Below are 25,221 nucleotides of genomic sequence, written 5' to 3' on the forward strand. Positions count from 1 at the left end.
TGGCCAAAATGTCTGAGGAAAGCTTCTATCTTCTGATAATTGTGTCTTTTTCAACTTTGTTGGAGCTTAAATGAATGTTGATATTTTTACTTCATATGTTCTTAACTTTTTTTCAAGTTCAGCTGTTGCTATATTATCCTTCTATTTAAAAATAACTTGGTTTGGTGTTTGTTTTTTGGGAGTTTTGTTTGTTTGTTTTTTTTTCTTTATGGGAAAAAATCCCTCCACAGTTTTGCTGGTCCATAACAGTCACTAAAAGACTGATGCCTTGATCGTGAAATAGCTTCTGCATTCATGGTTTGCATGATAGTAAAGAAATGCTTAGTTTAAAGGCTTATTTCTGTGACTTATTGCTTTTTTCTTGTTTGTTTTTAGACTTTTGATGCAAATGACCTGTATCAGGGACAGAATTTCAGCAAAGTTCTCAGCTCTCTTGTGGCTTTAAATAAGGTGACTGCAGGTAAGTAGACTGCTCTGTCTTGGTGTTGACCTACAATTAATTTCAACTTGCATCAGTGTATATTTATACCTGTTGCTGTACCCATGATGAAATGAGCATGTCCAGCATTTTAAAAGAGTTTTTGTTGGAGTTCATGTTTTTAACACTTTGGCAGTGATATCTTTGGGTTCCCCAGTGGTGTCTTCTGCAGAGGGAAACTTTGTGGTAGAGCTGAGACTAAGCCTTTAAGCTGGCAAGCAATCTTAGAAAAAGGGCCTGTTTTTTTGGTTGTTTTTTCTGTTTTTTCACCCCAGTTTGAAATACTAAAAATAACTTTTGCTCTATTCTGTCATTCTCATGTTTGAGCAGTTTTGTCAGAATGTTTTTCCCTCCTCACTCTCTATTCCCCAGCACTACCCTTTCTTGCCAGTAACAGAAGAATAGCCAATGTCTTTGATCCCTTAAGCCACATGTTTCATTGAGGTAGCAACTAGAAGTCATGAACCATTTGCCTCAAGCTCTTTGGTGGGAGGGGAGAGAGCTGTAGAAATAACACACAGGTGAGAGGTGTCCATCCATCCTTGTAGGGTGAGGCTGTGCTAAATGATGCCAACTGGACCCAAGGACAATCAAGAAATGTTAACGTTGGTGACCCTTTTGGCTTCTTGCTGCTCCACCGTCAGCAGCAAGTTTCAGTAGTGATCATCAGGTCAGAATCAGGTGAGAGAGATTTAAAAATGAACCATACTTGTCAGTTTTTATGTGAGGAAGAAAAGTGATAGAAAAGTCAGTGGTGGATCAGTGTTACTTCATTTAATGCTAGTGTGATAAGTATCTTGTCACTTTTATACTACTTCTCTCATCTATTTCAACGTAGATTTTGGTTTTTGGTGGCTTTTTCTTTCCCTTGCATTAGAAAGCACCCCTTGAGTTTTGCAAGCGGATTCTTAGATTTAATGAATGGTCATGAAGTAACAACCATTGACTTCTTTTAAGCTACTTAGGTCAGTTGGAGATACTGCCTCTTATCTACAGTGTAAGTGCAAATGCAAACCAGTGTAGTACATCTTTAAAACTGCTGTACACTGTAGCTGCCTTTGCTGTCTTTGAAAATGGAGAAAAAGTGCATTTATTTTGTCCAGGTATCAATAGATTAATGCCCACAGCAGAAAGCCAGTTGCAGCTGGCTTAGAAAGGACTCGGGTGATCCCTTTTGTGGGGGGGCTGGGGGTGGTATGGAAACCAAAAATCGAAACCACATACAGACTATGGTGGTGTCTCATTCCTAGGAGTGAGCATAAGTCTTCCTGTTCAGCTCTTCTTCAAAACCATTTTCATTGCCTAGGTGATTGTGTAGAAGATGTTTTAGACTCTTATCTCCCTGCTCTAGTATTGGAAGATGGCTTTCAGATCCCTGTGCGGGTCTACAAGAATTTCAGGCATACGCAGGTTGTTCTGAGATGGGCCTTCCTGCCATACAAGGCATGTGAGTAATGAGCATGATTACTGGTGGAAGGCTGCTATGGATGTTCATCAAATTTTTAGTCTCAGAAGGGGTGGAATTGAGGAACCAATTGCTGTTTGTAGACAAGCGAGGGGAGAGGAACTGATATAGCGAAGCTGAGATAATGGTAAGAGGGAGAAAGGGTTTTGCAAACCCTAGAAATCTTTATATGGATGGAAGAGTAAAGCTTTTGAGGAAATTACCAAATCAATATGTCACACATGCATTCTGCTGCCATTCCGGATTCTTGGTTGTTTTAGGAGCAGAGTTGATTTCTTTCTCTGACAATAATTCCATTGAGAAGTTCATTGAATGTGTTTGTTAGGATTTTAAGAGAAACTTTAATGGGTATGTGGGGTCTGCAAACCTCTTAAATCCGTCAAAAGTTCAGATTGATTTGAAAGTGTTCAGATATTATTGGTAAAAATACTTTCAATTTTCGTATGGTTTGTCTGTAATAATTTTCTTTGTTTTCACCATGCACAGTTCCTAATTCAAGCCTTAAAAGGTGCTCTTGTGTTGGTGTATTAGCTCTGCTGTTGGGAAATAGAAAATTTCAGGAATCAGGCCACACTTAAACGCAATGTAGTGTGTTTTAGGGCTGCCCAGAGGCCAGAACATACTGTCATAAGCCAACCTGATCCTATTTTTTGAGGTAAACTGTGTTGAGGTATAATGCTGGATTTGTCTGTTCTACTTGACTGCAGTTAGGAAACACAGCAATCTGGACATGGAGAGGTATCAGGTTACTTTTAATTCTTAAGTTCTATTAGATAGTGGTGGTTATGGCAAGTTTAAAGTTTCTGGGAGCATTAGAATTGTCCATATAGTTATGATTTACAAATTAAACCCATGATCTAGTCCTGTTTCTCTGCTGGTGATCTGTGAAAATGAAGATGTGTGTCCTTTCCATAATGGACTGTAATCATCAGTGTTTATCTTAATACTGTGGCCTTTAAATGCTTTTAGGAAAGCAGGTTCACAAAGTGTGATGTCTTTTGTTACTTCAATGTGTAAGGATACTATTCATACAAAATAAGCAACTTGATATGTATAGTTCTAATATTGCACTATTTGACTAGGGAGTGTATATTTCTTGGGGTTTTTTTTGAGGATAGTGATTTCTGAATGGCAACGACTCATTTAAAAAAATGCACCCGAGAAGGTGTTTTCTGCTCAGTCGCTGCAGACTTGGAACATCCTTTGTCAACACTACTGTGGTTGTTGTCATTCTCAAACCCTTTCCCTCTTCCTGCGTCTCAGCTGCTGTTGGATGCTGTGCTGAAGTTTAAAGGCTTTCCAGTTAAGATGAGTCAAGTCGTCCCTTCAGATTTGATGTGGAACAGCAGAAATGCCTTATTCACTGGTCTCCTTATGGATCTGAGCCTTTGTGTTATTTCCCTTGGACAAAAAATAACCTGGATTTGCATAATCATGGTCTACTTTAGTCTGAAAGTAACTATTAGGAGACTGTAGTTGTGTGTCAGAGGTCAAGTGTTGGAAGAAGAATAAACTACTAGGAAAGAGAGTAACAGAGACATAAAAACCAGGAGGGCATTTGTGAGGCTTGTGTAGTCTAGTGAAAACATCCAGGTTCGGGACTGAAAAAACTGCATTGCTTTCAGGGCTTCTTGAAGCTCACATGCTCGCTGAGTAATTTACTTGTATGTGGGAAAACGTGAGGAAAAGGAATGACTTGCCATACTTGTGCGGAGGAGCAATGTTTGTCTGCTGTCCTGTGCAAGTGCCCTGGGAGTTCGGCTGTGAGAACTGGGGACAGTGGTACAACCAGGAGCAACCCCTGTCCCTCCAAAACGTGGGGGGAGGCTCCCAGCAGGGCTGTGGGAGACTGCAGCCAGCACTGACACTGACCCTGGTCCTTATGAGCCGCTTTTGATGCAGCCCCTGTCTAACTGTGGCTTGGTAATCCAAATGAGGACTCCTCACCTGTGGGTGGGCAACACTGCCATCCTAGGGAGGTGCCAGCCCAGTGTCTGGAGCTGGGGCTGCCCTGGTGCCTCCCATTCCCGTCTGGGATGGTGGGATGAGCCCTGCCCTGCTGCTCCCTTGATGCTCCCAGCCCACAAGGGAGCCCAGCAGCCCCTTGATGGCACATAACACTGCCCTTCAGAGGAACATATCATGCAGGTGTGCTTCCCAGAGTAGAGACAAATGAAAGAGGGGAGAGGTTTAAGGAGGGTGTTTGTTTATTTGAGCAAGCAGTTTGTCTCCTTTCTATTCCTATTCCTCCCTCCAAAGAAGAAAAAATAGCTTAGTTGGCAAAAAGAGAGATGAGACAAAGAAATTTAAGGAAAAAAACAGTGGAAGGAATGTTTTAATTGAGATGGAGATGGTGAAGGCGCGGGGTGTGGTGCTGCGGGGAGAACTAAGAAACAGATGTGACTGGCTTCACTTCAAGCAAGTTTTATGCATTCAAAGTTCTTGGCCACCAGCTAAAATGATGCTGGTTAATTACCTTTAAATAGACTGGTAGTGAGTAGGAATAGAGAAATAGAACCCTAACCCTCCTCTTTCTAAACGGCCCAAGTTGTTTTCCTGTCTGTGTGGGGAAGAAATTGACAGTGTCTCAGGATTTTAGATTATTTATTGCTGTAATTTTTGAATCCTGAATTACTGAGCAACTGCAGATGTATCAAATCTGGTTTAAGCATGTGAATTTTACAGAGGTAAGCAGAAGTTAAATGCAGATTTTTTCAAATTCTAATATTTACCTTTTTTTCCACACTCCTACAGACATAGGATTGGGCAGTGACTCTGTGTGCGCGCGTCCCTCATCTCATCGGATAAAATCTTTCGATTCTCTGGGATCCCAGTCTTTACACAGTAGAACTTCAAAACTCTTTCAGGGACAGTATCGGAGTTTGGTAAGTTCTGGAAAAACGAGACATGCTGCAGTGGGATCTTTTTTTTTTTTTCCCCTTTTGCCGAGTTTTATAAGTAACCAATAGTGTAGCAGAGTTAACTGTTTCCTCTCTTTCACCACTGTATTTCTAACCTGTGACATCATGTTTTTGCAGCTTTTCTTATGATGTTCCAAAATGCATGCAGCTTTCTGTGAACTTCTAATGATTTTTTTTCTTTATTTAGCACTGCATGTTGTCTGATACACAGTGTCTTAATGGATTTGTGTCTGTCTTTTTCCAAAGGCAAGAATCTCATTTTCTCTCTCTCTGAGTTTAGGAGTGATATTGAAGGATATTCAAACCTCAGCAAAGGTGGTACTTTTAATTTTGACAGTAGTGGTAGTTATTCCTGTTGTCTATTATTCCTGCTTGTTTTGAGGTTAATCCTTCAAAATGCCTTCAGGTAACTGATGTGGACAATTGTTTTATAGTATAGCTGAAATCAGGATTGACTACCTCATAGAAACTAAACTGTGATAAAAGGTGCTTTTAGTGACTGAAGGTTTGCAAGGACGGTTCAGATCCCTACTGAAACCTGCTTTTTCTGTGCTTGACAGAGGTTGTCTTGAATAGTGTGATGATTACTATGTGTAACTTGAAACGCCATGCTCTGCTTAAGCTTTCTTAGGTGCAGTTTGTTTTCTCTGTGCAAGTTTTTGCCCTAGGCCACCAATTCCAGCTCCTGTTCTGCTGTTCACAACCTACTCAGTTTTGCTGGTGCAGCTGTTTGTGGGACTAGCTGTTAGCTGGATCACTGAAGTGATCAGAGTTTTAAGTACTTCTATCACTTTGTTGATCTGAGTTGCTCTGCACAAAGTTAGAAAGAGCTGAGAAGTGTAAGAAGGAGGGAAAGAGAGCTAGTTACCAAACCCAGGAAATTGTTAGTTTGGTTTTGTTGCTGTAGATGATCAGTTTGGAACTGTTCTCACCAAATTTGTACTCAGTTTCCTTTACTGGAAAGCCATTCTGACAGAGCAGAGGGGGCTGTAGTTGATCTCACTGTGCAGTGTTGCTGCTTGTTTTGTGGCTTTTTACTGTTTACTAAGCCAAAACATTTTCTGTTGTTGAGCAGTCAGAGTGGATGAAAGCACATGATGTACCAGCAGAGGACTAAGGCAGAGGTACCTGTTCGAAAATGTGCCAATTTTATTGTCAGACACTGTGACTTACAGTATCTTGGGGCTTTCTGCATGTTTTTGAAGTTGTTTGCCCTCATTTTCCTATAGTTTCTCAGCTCCTAAGTCTGATGGTTAAATTGAGTTGTGATACAGTAACAAGATTGCTGTGGGTATGAATTAAGCTAATGTGTGTTAACAGGATTCAAGTGACAACATGCAGTACATCTTTTGATCATCTCAACTATATAGGCAGCATGTAGGTGAAAATCTTCTACCTGGATAGCTGACTAGGATTGCTTACACAGTCATCTTCTCACTAAGTTACTTTTTTAGTTACACAGGTAATCCTTAGTTATAGACAGACATGGTTTGTAGTCCTGTTCTCTTAGTTCCAGTGCAATGTATTTAAAGCTGTCCAACTATTTAGCTTTTCTAGTATTAAGGTTTTCCCTGACTCTCATGAAATGCTTGAATGGTGCAGATATTCAAAATTGACATCCATGAACAAAATGCTAAATTTGAATGTCATTAATTTGAAAGACTTCTTAGAAGTATCTATTAACATTTAGTTGTTATGACAGAGCAATAGTCTGTCTTCACATTTGTGATAGGGGATGAGCATGCATAAATATCATTATATGGGCAGCTGCAAGTCTGACATGCTGTAGACTTCCAGCTTTATTAAGCTTGAGAGAAATGATTTGTGAGTACTTCTTTGACGTAAGTTGCATAATTGTTTTGTAGGTTTTGTGAAAGAACACTGTCCTTCTTCATTGTCAGGCTGTGGAGACTTGTACATTCAGCTGTGGAACCTTCCAACTTGATCTGTTATAGGAGAAAAAAAAGAAGGTTTTAAGCTGAAAACCGTATTTATATCCAAAACTAAATTAAATCCAACTCATTTTCTCCTCCCAGCCCAGTTTTTTTAGAAAAAGACTCTTCAATGTAAAACTCTTGATTCTTTGTAGATACCAAAGGCAATTTATGCTATTTATAGAAAATATATGTGTTTTCTTTATTATTCTCATTTTATTTTCTTTATTACTCTCATTTTAGCTCTGTTAACCCCTTCTGATTTGAAAGGGCTCTAATAAGACAATATACTCCCTGGGCTGATGAGAATCCATAGATTAAAATTTAGACAAATACTACAAATGCCAAATCAGTCCTTATAAAAGCTTTTCAGTAAAAATGTGTGGTGAGTATTGTGTGTGGAGGAGAGGCTATTTCCATTTTCTGTTTTCTTCATGGAATAATGTTTAAATCTCTAATGTGATCATTTTGTTCTTTGTGTTCTCACTTACTAGGACATGACAGATAACGGCAACCATCAGTTGGTGGTGAGAGCAAAATTTAATTTTCAACAGACAAATGAAGATGAACTTTCTTTTTCAAAAGGAGATATTATTCATGTTACAAGAGTGGAAGAAGGAGGCTGGTGGGAAGGAACTTTAAATGGAAAAACAGGGTGGTTTCCAAGTAACTATGTACGAGAAATAAAATCAAATGGTGAGTTTTTAAGGGGAGAGAGCATATTTGCAGAAATTCTTGCTTTGGATAGAGGTTGATAGTTGGTTGATTCATTAAAAATGATAATTTTTTTGCTTAAGCTTGACAGTATTTACTGAACTTCATTCACTGCGATCATTAATCCTCAGAAACTCATACTTCAACACCCCAGCTCACTATATAGAGTGCTCTGAGGCTTCTGAGTTATCAGTAAGCATGCAGAAAACTTCCCATTTTGTTTGCCTGTCTATCTCTGTCACAGTTGGGCTGCTCTGAGTTCCTTGGTCTGAATTCCTAGAATACAGGATTTTGACTCAACTGCTGACGTATTTTGAATTGGTGCTTTGTGTTTAAATAGTGAGAGATTTCCTACAAATCTCTTTAAAAACAGCACAACAAAAAAACGTACCAGAAAGAAACCCCAAACCAACCAAAAAAACTGCAGCAAAAAATTACTCAACACATCCCATTACTTAGAAGCAAATAATTGCAGGAAGGAAACCCAGTTCTATCAAAATCCACTTTTGAAAGATAATGTATTTGGGATTTTTCTTTTTCTTTCATGTTCATGCGCCTTCAGCTTTTCTTCATAGAGGCTTCACCCTTCCACTGAAGTTTTATTTTAACCTTTATACAGTGAAAGTGCCTTCTGTAAATGTCATCTGAATATCAAAACTAACATTACTGTCTCCTTTGTTTCCTTTTTTTTTTTCCATGTCTTTCCTGTCTCAGCTTACTTTCAGAGATTAGGGATAAACCTGGTATGATAAAACTACTCAGAGACTCTGTGAGGCTTTATCACTCTTTCCCATATCACAACTCCAGTGAAAATGCACATCTTTTGAGGCCGTGCTAAAGTCATTGGCATGGCTTTTTTCTTTTTTTTTTTTTTTTAGGCAGCCATACAAATACCTGATTGCAAAGTGAGGTTGTAGGGGTGAAACTCCACTTCCTCTGGTTGCATCCTCTTATTTTCTTCGTTGATTTACTGTGTACGGTCCGTTGTTGCAAAATGCTGGTCTTAGATCTGCAACTTCATTGTCCTTTTCAACTTGATTCTCTTAGACAATTCTCCTAGTCACAATGTAAGACTTAGCTTTAATGTTCTTCAGAGATTAATCAGATGCAGCTTATCTTGACAGGCAATTCATGAAGCTTGTTTTTTGTCTGTAGTGTTGTAGCATCAGTCATGATGACCCTCTTGTCCCATCGTTACTCAATTAAATCAGTGTGGCAGAGGTCTTGTTTGGGTTTCATCAGTTTTGATCTCTTCCAACACTTGAAACTGGAACCTGGGTAGGCAGTTAGGCTCCAGAATAGAAATAGCTTTTAACAGTGAACATGTAAGAACCAGAAGTTTCCAGTAACTGAAATTAAGGTGGTTCTTGTTTTATTAAGAATACTGCAATTGGTGAGGTACATCTTGAAGTCAGAAGAGACAACAAACTGTAGTGCCAAGGTTAGTACCAAGTACAGTTTGATTCTCACAAGTCCTTGCAACCCTGTCTGATCCCTGGGGCTGAGATGAGTTGCCTCTAGTCTTTAATTTCTAACATTCACTTCTGGCCCTCAGAAAAATTTTACTCCCAGGTCGTTTTCTCTCTGCTGTATAGGTGTGTGCTCTGTGCTACAGCAGCTTACCTCTTCGGGCTTCTGCAAGACTTCTCGCGTTCTTGGAGCGCTCTCTCATATGTTCAGTTGTTTCTATGGAAGGCAATGTGTACCCATGCTTTTTTGTTCTCAGAAAGCTTAGTCCATTGCTTATTACAAATTGAAAATGACTGACCTGTAGCTCACTAGCTTTCTCTGTTCTTCTCCACTGTAAAATTACTGTTTTGCCTTTTCCGATACTTTATGATCTTCACTTGTCCTCTCTGGTTTCAGATATGGATGTAGCTAGTTCTCTTAGTATCAAATCAGCACAATAGGTACTGTGTAATTTATCAAAACAGTAAGTTTAACCTCCTTTTATGCATTTGTGTTTGAATTGTCTGAAGTTGACTTTTTTATAAGAAAGACGGGAGGGTGGTAGAAGGAAGCATGGCATACTAAGAGCTTCTTGGTGTTTGTTAGTAACTGTTGAGTTGCAGATCAGTTTTACCCCTTGGTGTATGTATGCTATGGCATGTTTTGTTGCCACTACCCCTTATGTTCATGTTAGTTGTATTTCAACTGGTGACCTGACTTCTTCTAGTTACTTTGGCTTCTTTTTGTGTGTTTGTGGTCAGTATATATATTTATGATATGTGATCCATGTCAGTTTTGCATCTACCTTTCCTGTCCTTTCTTTGAGATGCCTGTAACTTTTAAAGGAGTTGTCATTCTTGTGAGCCTTTTCTGCTTAAGTTATCATTAGTGGCAGTTCTTTTTTTTAACCCGTATTTTTAAGTTTACTGAATTCTTCCTACTTTAAGATCATTGCTACACTTTTTTTTTTCTTCATTTTATTGCTTGGTTCCATGAAATTTGTTATGAATGTTTTTATTCTCAACTGATTTCTGCTCTTTGAGTATTGCTGACAATGCTAGAGAGAGGGCTTTTCTGTAACTCTTCTCCCTTCTGTATCCAAGTGCATTGCCACTGTGTCTCTTGAGGTTGGACTTCCTTTGTTCTGCTGTTCTTGTCAGAAAAAGGATGTAGTGCTGTTTACCATAAAACTCTGAAGTTATCTGAACAGTGCATGTTCATGAGAAGTTTCATGTAGGTTATATGTGTGGGTTCACAGTCTCTTGCCCTCCTGTGTCCCTGCTCTCTTTAGCTTGTCTTCATTAGGAGGGTTACATGGTCCATTTTTCTCGACTTCTTACAACTATAAAATCCTCACCTCAGGATTTTCCTAATTCAGAAATATTTTAAGTGCCTTCATGCCTTAAGCATGAGGATGAAACATAAAAGTGCTTTTTTTCCTTATGTGTTTTAAAACTAGTTAGGAGAATTTGATGTCTTGTTAGCTCAAATTCAAAATGTGTTTTCTGTCAGTGTTACAATGAATTGATTTTAAAAAAGATCATCATAGAATTGTTAAAATACTTGCTCTTGACTAAGGTCCAGGATATATAATCTGTTTTCAAAATACTTGTAAAATGTTGTGGCGTTGACAGTATTACTCTACCCTTCTTTCTACTCTGAAATGTGGCTTAAAATACTGCAACTAGTTAGAAATTCTGTACAGGTTACACTGCTTTCATTTTTGATGATGCATTATTTGGAATGCTCCCAGGAAATGGTGAGTTTGACTAAATAAATCTCCTCAGTTTGTTGTAACCTGACTTCTGCAAACTAGGTAACAGAAGAAACGAAAGAAGTTCTTCACTCATGTGTGTTTTATTTTAATTCTCACAAACTTCATAGGCATTAGATGTTTAGATAAATGGATTTTTGTTCTATGTTAAAATCCTCTAATCAGAAAACTGTATATTTCTAGTCTTAGCTTGTAGGGTGTTTTTGAAGTTAGATATTCAAGGAAAGGAAGAAACATCTGCTTAGTAATGGGAACTTTACCCACATTGATTTCTTAAAACTTTTAGAAGAAAAGTAAACTGCATTACATCTGTTTCACAAGCAGAGCATGTTACATGGTAAGGTATCTTAGAATAGCTAAAACCTTGCAAAGTAATGCCCATCTTGTATCTTGCTTGTTTAGCTATGCCAGAATGATCAGTATTAGCACAGAATTCTAATACATGTATGAGATGAACTGTGAATGGTTGTAGGATAGATACTGAGATTATGGAGCAAAGCACAACATTTAGTTTCCTTAGGCTGTGAATAGTCAGTGACTATTTTGGGGAAAATATATTTGGTCGAGATGGAAAACTGGTTTTATTTTGCTTTTGAGTGTGTTTATTCTCTCTGCCTTCCTGACCCAAGGGGAAAAGGAGAATTTGTCTGAATCTGTGATAGCTATGATCAAACATGTAAAGAGAAAAAAAATTTCTATTCAGGTGTGTACCTTTCAAAACAATGGTCCATTTCTCTGTCCCTACCCCCTTTGTGCACGTTTTCATTTCCATTTTCAAACCCTGTAATATCTTACTTTTTTTAATGTTCTTTGATCACTAATCAGGAAGTACTTTGAAACGAGAGGACTTTGTTTGCATCCTGCTGTCCTGTTACACATGACAGAGGGTAGAAGGTAAATACTGTGTAAACTTGTTAGATATTTGACAGTGTGGCCTTACTGAGGTTTTTTTTCTTAAAGTGGAGCAGGAGTGGGTGGAGGTGTAGGTGGAACCTTGTCTCTTAAGTTGTTGTTTCTGTCTTGCACAGTAGAGAGATTTGGAGACCTAGTTTTGAGCGTTCCCTTGCAGAATGGGATACACTTGTTTAGCTACTGTCAGATGTTAATCAGATTTTTAAAAAATCTGATTTTTGCTGAATTTTATCCAAGCATAATCCCTTTAAATGGCATGAGATTATGCAGAAGGGAGTATAGCTTTGTAAAAATTACATTTGATATACCACCAACTTTATCCTAATTCTTCACAGAAATTAATGTGTCATTACTATCCTAGCCTCTCTTCTGTTACGCTTTCTTGACAGTTATATTAGTATCGGCACTGGTGCAAACTGTGATGTCAGTGGTTCTTCTGGTTGGGTGTTAAAAAAAATAAAAAAAATCAGTGTTGGGAAAAGGTCAGAATATAGTGGAAGTGTAGAACATCAGCTGTTTCCATCCTGTGGTGCATAAGGGAAGGACAGATGCACTTTTAGCTTTGAGGAAAAGAAAAAAAGGGAAGGAAAAAACAAATAATCCCCCCAAGGAATATTAGTTTTTCTCTCCCCAGCCATGTACACTTGGAGGGGTGTTTTGTTCTCTTGTCAAGTATTATTCTACAGGCATAAATAGAAGAGAGGTTGAGACCAGTAAATACTCTTGGGGAAGAACTAGTGTCCATATTGGAGAGTGGACCACTTCGCAGCGATGCTTGAGCCAACTTGAGAACTGAGAACAAGTTGAGGTCTACCCTCCTGGTATTGGACATGAACCAATTAGTCTAGAAAGACAGGGTTTGCTTGTAGCACTTCACTAATAGAGACCACATAGCTTTTGGTGTTCCAGTTGGCACATCTTTCCTTCCCTTATGTAGGATGAAATAGCTCAGATCAGATCTTTTTATCTGCATTACGCACCATAGCCTAGTGATCGCAGAAACACGGGTGCTGTTCTTGCAGTAGTAGCGTTGAAGTGCTTTAGTAAAGTATGTTCTGAAGACAGTGAATGAATACTTTGTGGAGTAGCATGAAGTAGAGCATTGCATGAAGATGAATATGACATAAGCTGGAGACATAAAAGAAGGGAGAGAATGAGAATCTCAAGTAAATTGAAGGCAAGTGAAAGAAATACTTGCATGTAAATTAAAATAGAATGAAACATAACATTGGGAAGGATTGGGTAAATTGTCTCTTTGCAGTCAATTAGTAGATGTTTGTAAAGGATAAGAACGTTTTAGAGAGTACATCGAATCTTGTGTACTACTTAGGGAAAGGTTATAAAAGCATTTGAGTTGTTATAAAAGCTGCTTCAAGTTGTTTTGGTCCTACTGAAGATAATGAATTGCTGGAAGAATAATGTTTAAAAGCCTGTGCCACTCTCGTTCTCCACTCAAAGATGATCTGTTAAGTGAATTCTATCTGGTTTATCACTAGCCACTAGACACTTCAAAGCATTATCAAGTGTAGCTGAGGGCAGTTGAATGTAATGCTTTGATCACAAAAGAAAGTGATAGCGGTAACTTACCTCCTGGTTTCAGTCATCAACTGGATATGGTCTCTTCCAGTAATTGAGATGCTTGTTTGCTTTGTATCTGATCATACACTGTGCCTGTTCTCATTATACTTCCAGTGTTTAATGTAATGGATTCACATTGTGACTAGGAGAAAAGTGAGGAGAAGGGAAAAATTTGTATGGGAAAACTTGGTGTCTGGCTCAGGTCACTCTCTTCCAGTGCTTTGAGAAACAGAATCTCTGTGTTGGAGTGGGCAAGGTGCCAGGGTTTTGCTAATGTTTCAGAAACCTATGGACTTTATAGACATATGGACTTTTAAGATCTGTATATATTTCCAGTATGCTGAATGGGGATGACACTTTCCTTTAATGAAATATGCTCTGTTTGCAAAGGTACTCTTAGTGTTCTATTACAAGAATAATAAATAACACTTAGCATAAACAAAGAAAGTGATTTCTTATGTGCAAGATCAGGATTTTCTTCTGTGTACTTATGCAATAAGCTAATTGCAACAAGACTGTTTCTTATTCCTCCTTGTGAAGCAATGCACTGCTTGAAGGCAGAATACCAGACATGATAGACAGCTGGACTAATTTGCTGCGTCTAGTTCTGTGTTTCTACAATAGAAATGGCCTTTACATTTTAAAAACTAAATGTTGATTATGACTGTTCAGGCAAAATCATTTGAATGTGATTTATTTTTTTTTCTGTCCTGTTTTTAAATCTGAATTTGGACATATATATGTCTCTGTTGGATAATTGAATCAGCTAAACAGCTGGTAATATAAATAACTGTACATTTCAGCAAAAAAATCTCCCACTTTGTGCAGCAGCTTAAAAGGAGAAATGTATTTTTGTACCCTTTACAAGAACCAAAATTCTATGACCAGCCAGCTTTCTCCAGATTAACAATGACTAGACATCTGTATAATGATAAATTCAGTGACAAGTATTTACCTCTATCCTTAAATAACTCTTGTTTCTCCTTTCCAGACATCTGTGTTATTATAAATTCAGTGACAAGTACTTACTTTTATACCTAAATAACTCTGGTTTCTCCTTTCATGCTTTTTGGCACATGATTAATGAAGCTTTAGGTATTTAGTGAACCTGAAAGTCGCTGTAAATTGGAGGATAAGTCAAGAGCTTCCACAAAGCTTGAAGGCAAAGAACCAAGTTCGTGTAAATGACATCATTTTCATCATTCAGTACAAAGAAATGAATTGTAATTGTCCCATAAGGAGTAGTATGATAGAGGAATATATAAATGAGTAGCCATACATACAACATGATTTTAGGTTCTTCTTTCACACTGAGTATATGATGGCAAATCTGCTTGAGTTTACAGGTTTTTTTCTAAGGGGATGAGAGGAGTCCTGTCACTTGGAATTACTTGGCTTTGTAGCAGAGCATGTATGTGCTGCAGGGCTGGTGGCTGAGAGCATCAGTGTTCCCAGCTGGATAACTGCTTGATCTAATAGTTTTTGTGCTGCCTATTGGCTTAGATCTGACTTGGGGTCGGTAGGCGGGGGATATCAACCAAAAGGATTTTTTTTTGTCATCTCTGAATGTGGTAAGGAAAAATTGGTTTTGCCCTTGTGTGGCAGTTTTTAGACAGTTTTAGATTGTTTTTTTTGAGACTTCCAGTGCAATACAGAGAAAAACTCCTTAAAGATATTAGCACCTGTGTGCTCATGGGGTGTGAGCTGTGCCTTATGGACCATTAGCTAAAGCCTCAGGTCCTGCTGGCCTGCCAGGCACTCCTGGCATTGGATTTGAAAGGATGGCCTTCATCTGTAGTCAGCTCACCTGAGATGGCATTGTCCATGGGGTTGCAGCTGGGTGGCCTGAAGAAGCACTAAATTTCTCAGGAGAGGATGGTACCATACAGACTGTTCTGCTTATGATGGCAGTTCCCTGATTAACTTTACTTTCCATGGGAAATTTCCGTAGGCAACCCTTAGAATGGCTGACTGGGCTTCTGGAAAGGCAGGTCTGTATTTGAGACTTGCATAATTTATTCTTAGCCTGAGGTATTAGGTAAACTAGAGTTAAATTATTAATATGTCTTTATCAAAATGTGTTTGAAACAGGAGCTTGCCTTTAAAATAAAGGTAAAACATCCAGTAGATATGTTTTGATGATGGTTTTTTGGTCTGGGGTGGGGGGTGGGGGAAGGGTTGGTTGAGAATTTGCCATTTTATAGTTTGACTACAAATTACTCAAATGTGTATTTGAAAACAGCATACTAGACAAGCCTGATAATTAAAAAAAAACCTGAAAAAAATCCAAAACCACCAAAGCAAACAAACCAAAGCGCCATAATGTCCTGTTAAATATGGTCTCACAAGTTGGTTGAGTGCAGAGTCAAATGATTGTGCAGCATCATGCTTTTGATTTTTCTCTCACCTCTTCTTTGCTTCTTTGTGATTGATTTAGAGGAGTGGTAGTGGTGGGAGGGGAGGCTTTAGGGGTTTGTTTTCTGTGCCTCTCTATTCTGGGAGTCAGCACTTGGGTAACTCTCAGGACTGTTGTTTTGATCTTGTAGACCGATCTTGTCCTTCTAGGAAGAGTATGCATTAGTGAGGGATACATTCCCTATGGGATTATAGGAAGGATTTATGTTATGAAGATGTTATGAAGAACTCTTTTGTGTTATGAAGAACTTTCTCAAGTGCATAAGCATTTTTATTTTTTACTTCATTAATAGCAAAAGACAATTTGTTTTAAAAGATGATTTTTTTGGGATAGACATCAGGTAAGTCACTTCACTAGTGTAGTATTTTGAATCTCTTGTTTCTGCCAGAGTGAATGTAATGTCTCACCTCTGGTATGTTCAACCTTTGATTGTTCACTTGCTTTCACTGAGTTCATTAAAATGATATTAAAACTTAAAACTACTTTTGTTTGAAAGTGCCTATAGAGTTTGGAAATGCGTGTTGTTTTTTATTTTTTTTTAAATTGCAATCTGTGACATTTTGTTTTTAAAACATAATTTTTGAAAAGCTTAGCTGACTTTCTGGTTCCAGGAAAAAGAATGGGAGGTTTTCAATTTGCCTTCATGAGGCTAAAGTTTCATTCATTGTGAACTTATGAAACATCTTGATTCTTTACCAATAATTTGAAGTGCAATTATGTATGTTTCTCAGTGAAGCACTATTTTCACTGTATTGTATGATTAATATTTTAAAGCAGTTTGTTTGACCTCTAGTGTTGAGCTATGAAATTGCACCCTATTGACCCCAAAATATTTTACATTTCAGAAAAACCGGTTTCCCCCAAATCAGGTACATTGAAGAGTCCACCTAAAGGCTTTGATACTTCTGCAATTAACAAAAGCTATTACAATGTGGTGAGTGATCGTTTTTCCTTCATGGGAACTGTTATATACAGTAGAATGTCATTTAACTAAATGCTCTTATCTGCACAGAAAAAAGGCAGTCTTGTCAGAAAGTGCCAAAACTAGATAGGGGTGTTAGTGGATTCTCATGTAAACAAGTTAATCATTAGTTTAATAGAATATCACACAGATTCTTAAGCATGATGCAAAATTATAGTCTAAAGCAAGTGAATAATAGGCATTTATGTAATATTGTGCTAATTAGTTTGCTAGTTGTTAATTTCCCTGTTCTCCCCATCTCCCAAATATGCAATTAGTGTCCCCCAATCTCTGTGAATTACTGAAATTCTACTGTGTTAAAATGCTTAAGAATACTGTTGTCCTTTTTGTTGAATAAGAGATTGAACATTTTGAAACAATTTGCTTCCTTTGTATTCATGCTTATAAATCAACTCTATTATTAACCTTGGGAACCTCTCCCTTGCACTGGTGGATAGATTTCATAGCAAAGTGGTACAGCCAGAGTCAGCTTTTAACACATCCCTGGGAATTCATAACCTGGTACTCAGACCTCTTTAGTAAATGCATGTAAGAAACATACCCAACTCTGACTTAAAGTGTGTTGTAACCATTTTGAGAATCATTTATTTATTAAAAGCAGATGCATTGGGAAGCAAAAAAGCATCTTATTGATTTTGTTCATCACTGCTCCCTGCTGGTGTAAAACCAAACCACAACATTTCTTTCCCTTTTCTTTGAAGCAGCTGCCATTGTTTTCATTTTATTTGTCAGTTTTTAGCAATGATCATAAAGAATCATTTTATGCTTTCATCTTGTGTGGTTGTGGCATGAATAACACCAACCACCTGGAAGAACAGAGCTGTTTTGTGTATCGTATCCTCACTGAAAACAGTGAGACCTCCTCCTGCTCCTCCCTCTGACTTGCCTCCTGCCTCTGCTGGTAGCTGCAACTCCATGGAAAAGGGAGGACTGCAATTCTTTGGCTATTGTATCCCACACCTGCTAGCAGGATGGAAGGTACCTGTGCAAGCACACCCTTCCTTCTGCAGGAAGTAAAGACCTTACTGTGGTATATTCAGTGACAAAGTATTGGATTGTTTTCCTTTTGTTTTCACTATCTCTCTTTTTAGTCTTTTTTTTTTTTTTCCAAAGTTGTTGTAGTGTTTGTCTTTATTTGATGTTGAAACCTATGATTTTCAATGCAAGGAAGATGATGTGACTGCAGTACAGGAGAAAATTTAGTTCCTTCGCTAGGTAGAAGACTGCTCTTATGTTTAATCTGCATTTATATTAAGTTTTTAATCAAAATAAATTGTGAGCTGCCTTGAACATCAGACATTTAGATTTGGGGGTTTGGTTTAATTTATTTGTTTATTTAAAATAATTGGTAAATACATGCCTCACTTACAATTTTATATTATTTTTTCCAGTAGACGTCATTATGATGAAAAGTAAGAGTTGCAGCTGCTTAATTTAGACTTAACTACAGCTTCAGTTTGACTGTGTCCAAAATAAATTGAATCTTGTGGTTGCATATTTTACTTTGTAAGAGTAATGCACACCATTTTGGGGGATGATTGTGTACTTCAGTGAAAATAATAGAAAGTATGTCTGAATTTGTTCAGGAAGCTAAGTTATAATATGCCATACAATTTTGAAATATCACCTTTGGCTTTTGTGAATTTTTCCCTGGATAACTTACTATCATCGTGGAGGCTCAAGCTACTCTATACTTTTAGAAATAGAGCTATGACTGGCTTTTAAAGTAATTTAATTAAAAAAAAAAAAGGAAACTAGTGACCATCAGACACCTACTGTTGGAATTAGGTTATTTTTCATCTTTTTCAGGTGCCGCTCTCTTGATACACTTAACTTGGTGTAATAAGATTCAAGCTGTTTTCACTGCTAGCTATTTACTGACTGTTGACACATTATGGGGGGCGGAAATGACCAGTTCGTAATTATATATACAGCTGTACATACATATTTATATACATACTACATACATACATGTTGTAAATTAGAGCACTGCCCCTAGAGTGCTGTTCTCAAATCTGTCTGCCGTGAACTGGGTAATTCCCTGTTTTCACATTTTTTCACAGGGACAAATACTCCCACCTTTTTTTTTTAACTTGGCATTTTATTCTTTTTGTTTAGAAAATGAGAGGCTGTGCTATAGCATGCACTGTGTTTCAGAGAAAGCAAGACTCCACTGCTGTGTCTAAAACTTAAATTAGACATGTTGACATATTTAGATTTTCTTGAAAAATATGAAGTGCTTCTGATGGTGTAGTGGGTTGACCCTGGCTAGATGCCAGGTACCCACTAAAGCCACTCTTTGCGTCCTCTCTGCAACTGGACAGAAGAGAGAAAAAAAAACAGCGAAGGATTAATGAATTAAGAGGGGGGAGAGATCGCTTACTGATCGCCATCATGGGCAAAACAGACTCAAAGTGGGGATATTACTTAAATTTATTACTAAATCAGAGCAAAAACAAATGAGAAATAAAATAATCTCACCCACCCCTCTGTCCTTCCATGTTTTCCCTCCTCCCCCCCAGCGGTGCGGGGGGATGGGGAATGGGGGTTATGGTCAGTTGTTTCTGCCACTGCTGAGGGAGAGGAGTCCTTCCCCTGCTCCTGTAGGGTCCCTCCCACAGGAGACAGTCCTTCACGAACCTCTGCAGTGTGAGTCCATCCCCCAGGCAGTTCTTCACAAAACTGCTGCCCTGTGGGTCACTTCTCCGTTGAGTGCGGTCCTTCAGGAATGAGCTGTACCAGCTGTACCCCCCCTGTCCCACACAGGGCCACAAGTTCTACCAGGAAAACCTTCTCCAGCATGGACTTGTTTCTCCATGGGTTGCAGTCTCTGGCAGGACCCTTCTCCATCTCGGGCCTCCCACAGGGTCACAGCCTCCTTTGGATATCCACCTGCTCCAGCATGGGCTTCTCCATGGGCTGCAGGTGGGTCTCTGTACCACCATGGTCCTGCAGGGGCACAGCTGCTCCACCATGATCTGCACCACGGGCTGCAGGGGCCTCAGCTCCAGCTCCTGGAGAACCTCCTTCCCATCCTTCTGTATTGACCTTGGTGTCTATGTTGTTGTTCCCATGTTCTCACTCTGCTCTTCACTGGATGGAATTTTTCAACTGTGCAATAAATTTCCATTCTTAAATATATTATCACAGAGGTTCCTAATTGGCTCAGCCTTGGCCAGCAGCAGGAGGCCCATCCTGGAACTGGCTGGCATTGGCTCCACCAGACAGGGGAAGCTTCTAGCAGCTGCTAACAGAAGCCACCCCTGTAGTGCCCACCCCCCCCCAAAACCTAGCCACAGAAACCCAATACAAATACCAATACACCTATAAAATGAACATTTTTCATAATTATTAAATATGTATTAAGTATGATTTTAAATGTAGTGAAGACAAATAGCAAACATTCTCTGAATTGAAAGTAGTTTAACTTGTGAGTTGAGTTTTTATTCTATCTTAATAAGTAAGCTGCAGACATGGGACTTCTCTGTTCTAGAAGTCTTATCAGTCTGTACTGATAACAAAGTTAAAGTAAAAGCAGAACAGCTCCAAATAAACCTTTGGCAACTGGTAGCTGAAAGGATGTAGCTCGAGTTAAAAAGTAAGCGTTAAAATCTGTGTTAAAGGCTTTCTTGACGACCAGGCATGTATTGAGGCTGGTACTCTGGGACTGCTTGCTGTTTTTGAGTTGTGGCCATCTCCCACCGTAAGGGGATGTGCTGAGACTCTGTAAACCCTCTTGATTGATTATTGCTGTTTTTCTTGGTGAAGGTTTTGTGCAGGTGCAAGCAGCACCTGTGGGTACATTTGTTGGACTGAGGACAAAATCAAAGAGCAGATCAGAGGAAGTCCAGAAGGCAGTAGGAGAAGGCTCCCTTTCTGGGAGAAGGACTGAGATAGGCTAAGGGAAAGGTGCTAAATGTCAAGAGAGGAACTGCTTTCTCCGCTTTCCTTTGTTCTTCTCACCCTTGTAAATATGTTCTTTATGGATTCACAGAGCTCTGTCTGAAGTTCGTAATACAAACCACGTACTTTCTAGTCTCAGTGTGCTTAATTAGTTGCACCTTGCAGTAAGTGTTGCTGAGAAGACAGACATTTGTTATATATGTACATTTTGCCTGGCTGAGGAATGCAGGTTAGTAGAGAATGCCGAGGTCTTGTCCTTCATAAAATGGTACAAGTCTACAGCAGTGTGCAATATGAACCAGACTCATGATCAAGCATCGAGCATTTTTCATGTAGAAGTAATTTAGTAACTACTAAGTGGGCATTTCATTGCATGTTATTCTCTGAAAACAGAACAGGTGTTACTCTGAGTTTTATTTTTACTTGAGATCCCTCGAGAATTTATAACTTAGTGTCCAAAATAAAGCTAGGTTATCACCACTCACAGTTGCCTTGAGATTAAGTAGCTTTTCTAAAAACAGGTAAAGAAATGGGAAAATTTCTCCATAGTTATGAGTATTTGGCCGACCTCATTTTTCATTTAAGTGTTTGAAAAGTAGTGGAAAATAAACGCTTCTTTTGGGGCTGTTCTGTTAAAGTTGGATCAAGAGTTTGTGTCTACTGAATTTCATAAGAGTTTTTGAGGACCCTTGAGGTATGATATACTTGTGCAGTGCTTTACACTGCCCTTCTCAAGGGCCTGTTTTAAGGGATTCATCTTGCAAATTCTGATTCAGGAAAATTAGATACTGATCACCATTTTACTGAAGCATGAGATATTTTGGTTGAGTGCCATACTACTGTGAAAAAATGGGAATGTGCTAACGGATCATGCCCAAGTGTATCTGTATTCTGCCTTTTTTCCCCTCTGATTTGGAAGACGATCGACTTTGTGTAGGTCACTTTAAATCCATTTTGGGGTGATAGTTATTGCCTTAGGGAGATGACTGAGGTTTTGTGTGACAGAATTGTTAACCATGCTTGAATTTTCCATGCTGTGTGATTGAGAGAGCTGGTGCTGTATGAGCTCAGTTGTCTGTGCCTGCCATTCATCAGTGTTACAGACTGCAAAAGCTGCCACTTCAACGCTGCTCTTTTGGTACTCGGTCTTATCTGTGCAAATGTTGTGGTGGAGTTGTGGAAACAAGGTCTTCAAGGTCTCATGGGGTCTTGCAGCAGCCAGAATGCACAGAAAGCAGGAAAGGGAAGAAAGGTGATTATTAGATCATGCGGGTGAGATGTGGATATGAGGAATTGTAGGGGTTCTCTGGTGCCAAAATACTGAATTACAATACTGGCTACTTGTCACTTCAAAGCACAGTCCAAGCATTTAATCCTCATAGTTTCTCAGTGAGGTGGGTAAGTCAAGCTGGAAGAATGTGAGATTTCACAGAAATAATGTTTTAGAACTGTGTAAACAAAGTTATTCTTCAAAAAATGTATGCAGTGAAAATTGTACTTGTTAAAAAAAACCGAAATAGTTTTAATGTGTCCTGGGAAGTGTTTAAAGCTATGTATATCTGAAGTAGTGTGTAGTAGTGTGAACTACTGAAGTTTAAGGGCATCTGATACTCTGCATAGGTTTTGTAGCATAGTTTTATTTACAGTAGCATTTATTTTCCTTTTTCCACTAATTGTCAGAATGCTAATTCTAGTTTTTAAGCTTTCTTGTTATTGCCTCCCCACCCTGTTTAAGTCTTTTTCCTCCAATCCTGTGTTCTCTGTATTGGAAAGAAAATCCTCAAATAAAAATCTAAACTAGCACAGGAAAATGAGTGTGTCCAACATAAAACTAGTTTTATTTCAAGCTTTTCAGACAGCTGTTTATAGTAGAGAATGAAAATAGTCTTTGAGAAAATGGACCAGTGGTGCAGCCCTTCAAGATCTCTAGCAAATTTGTTGATTTTTATCTCTGAATGTCTTTTAATATTGTTCAGTGCTTCATTGGAACGCTGTGTCCTTGGTTTTCAGTCTCCTTTTCCCTACTAATGGCTAAGAACTTTGGACTAGGAGGTTTTTGTAGAAAAAACCGTATTGAAAAAGATTGGTCTTGCATTTAGTTTTGAACCTCATGGATGCTAAGTACTTTTATATTACCATTTTAACAATTTACTTTCTTTGTTTTATATATGTATAAGAGAATATGGGGGTTAATTAGTACTATGATTGGTGGAAATATTTTATTTCTGTGGTCTAAATGGTAAAAAAAATTCTTAGCTTTTTTAAAGTTTGTGTGTCCATGTTGTACTGTATGCTGTAATTTCTTAGTAGCTGTAACTTTCTGTGTGACATTCTTCTGCCACAGCATTTAGCAGAGAATGGAGACATTTTAATCTTCAGTTCAGGATTCAGTTTTGCAACAAAAGAATGAACTCAGAAATGGTCTCTCTCTCCCTCCAAATGAATAGAAGCATTCAAGGAATAAGCAGAATCAATGACACCAATGAAAGGAGCAGTGAATTCTTCATTGACATACTGATCTATTTAAAGTTATTTCATCAGGTTTGCATTTAGGAATGAATGGCTTTTTTTACTTCCTAAGAAAGAGTATTGACTACAACAGTGAATAATGCACTCAATTACAGTCGTTCTTATAAATGCTGAAATGAGATATTACTGTAGGCTTGACAAATATGGCATGTAGCAAAATGAGAAGGTTTGTGGTGTGGCTTATGACCAGTGAATAGCAATAAGTTTTCAAAGTTCAGTTCTGTTCACTGAACTACACTTAATTCTGTTGATTGTCTTGCTAAACCATTAACTTTTTGGAGAAAAAAATAATTTGCCTTCTAGAAGCACAGTAGAAACTGATGTGACTATACTGGAGGATATCCTAAAGCAGACTCCCTGGAGATGGCCCAGTAAAATGTTTTCCTGTACATATTTGGGAGTATTCCAGTTGTTGGTTTATATTCAGCCAAAAACCAAGTGTGTGCTGTATTTTATAAATTCTTGGCTTTGCATCAGAATCTGTTGTAGTTTTCTCATGGTAGTGTATTCCCAGTGGAAGGTTGGGCAACCCCATTTAAAAATAACGTAATAACGCTAAACATTTTGCTAAATAAAGTTCGAAACTACTTGTTATTTGTAAATCCATTAATATTCAGATGTTCTAGGTAGAACAGTGCATCTGAATAAGTAAACACTTTGCCAGCAAGATTAGTTGTAATGTGTTGTAATTGAGACTGAGAAAACAACATTATTTGTTCTTTTCTCTTACAACTTCTATTGTGCTTTACCAACCTCTGATGATCTGTGACTGTTCTGAAGAACATAAGAGGAATAATTGCCCCTGGGTTTGGAAGAGCACTCTGTATAACATTCAGATTTTGCACTAAAGTTTTTGAGTAGTGAAATTCCTGTTAGCTTACCACTGTTTTTTGTATATGGCTGAAGGATGGCTCATCATGTATATAGTGGATTTTTTTCCCTATGAATTTCATAGATGTATGGTATTCAATGCTTTCTTGCTGATACTTGCATTTTTAATGTAGGAACACTCATTTAAGTTTTTCCTGTGCTAAGTAAATTTTAGTATGCTTTAAAACTGGTCTTAAAAAATACCAATTAGCAATTGTCATTTATTGTAGGTGCTACAAAATATATTAGAAACAGAAAATGAATATGCTAAGGAGCTACAAACAATGCTTTCAAACTACCTGCGACCATTACAAGCCAGTGAAAAGTATGTGAGTTTGTTCTGTGTTTTAAATTAAGTTTGAGATCTCTCATGTATTGGGGAGGGTTAACGTGGTCAAAATTTCAATGTCAGTGTGTATTTTCCTCTGTGGACTATGAGGTTCTTGAGGCAGGGCTTGCTTTTATTCAGTTTGCTTGCTGACTGAAACAGTCAGGTCCTTGATCTAAGATCCAGTAAGCACTTTCTTTTAGCACTGTAGATTGTATTAATGCACAGTTAGTCGATAACTGCAAACCTAAACATGTTTTATTTACTTTGGCTACAGGTTAACCTTGACAAATACTTCATACTTAATGGGAAACCTGGAAGAAATAAGTTCATTCCAGCAAATGCTTGTACAGTCTTTAGAAGAATGCACCAAGTAAGTACTATGCATATGAGATAAAGTAATAAAAAATATTTGCATGTTAGAATTTTACTGTATTTGTTGCTAATGTTGGGCATAATTTTTTTTTCTTGTCACTGTAAGAATTGTTGCCACAGTAGTACAGTAATAGGTGTTTGGAGAATGTATTGGTTGCTTGTACAGATAGATATTGGCCCTAGGATGTAGTTGCAGAGGTAGGAATTTTGATTTAGTTTAACGGCAATTTACAAATTTCCATGATGCAAGTGCATACCAGTAGGGAAATGGTGGGTTTTGTTTTGGGGACATGAATTTTAAGTACTTTCTTAAAAGTAAGAGAATGAACAGATCTTATGTAATGGTGCAACAGTGGAGAAGGAGGTAAGTGACTTGGATGAAGTGTATTCTTAGAATGCTTGTGCTTAGTATTCTTCAGTGGTAGTCATGAAAAGGTGCTGGGAGAGGTGGTCAGGATAGGCAGAAAGAACAACCTGAATTAAATAAAACCCCTCACTGCTTGTGCTGCTATAGGAAGCATGAAGCACAGAAAGAAGGGGATGAAGACACTTCTCCTCCTTCTGTAGCTGAGGCTGAATTGGTAACTTGGTGT

General features: G+C 38.2%; 1 protein-coding gene across 6 annotated transcripts in view; it reads left to right on the forward strand.

Annotated features, from left to right (window-relative positions):
* The window catches only part of ARHGEF7 (Rho guanine nucleotide exchange factor 7), a 125,741-nt gene that overhangs the window by 47,403 nt on the left and 53,117 nt on the right, over positions 1 to 25,221 (forward strand). For 4 of the 6 annotated variants that reach the window (XR_003527165.1, XM_027640092.1, XM_027640103.1 and 1 more), the window contains exons 3-8: positions 376 to 460; positions 4,698 to 4,828; positions 7,293 to 7,494; positions 16,487 to 16,575; positions 24,156 to 24,250; positions 24,531 to 24,626. Coding sequence is in view for 5 of the 6 variants with exons in the window: in XM_027640092.1 (XP_027495893.1) it covers positions 376 to 460; positions 4,698 to 4,828; positions 7,293 to 7,494; positions 16,487 to 16,575; positions 24,156 to 24,250; positions 24,531 to 24,626 (698 nt within the window). In the remaining variant the exon portion in view is untranslated. Of the gene's footprint in view, positions 1 to 375; positions 461 to 1,044; positions 1,160 to 4,697; positions 4,829 to 7,292; positions 7,495 to 16,486; positions 16,576 to 21,490; positions 21,779 to 24,155; positions 24,251 to 24,530; positions 24,627 to 25,221 lie in introns of those variants that run through there. The other 2 variants (XM_027640124.1, XM_027640132.1) reach the window with 2 other exon arrangements.

This window comes from Corapipo altera, unplaced genomic scaffold (genome assembly GCF_003945725.1).
Source record: "Corapipo altera isolate COAL_440 unplaced genomic scaffold, ASM394572v1 0, whole genome shotgun sequence".
NCBI lineage: Eukaryota > Metazoa > Chordata > Aves > Passeriformes > Pipridae > Corapipo > Corapipo altera.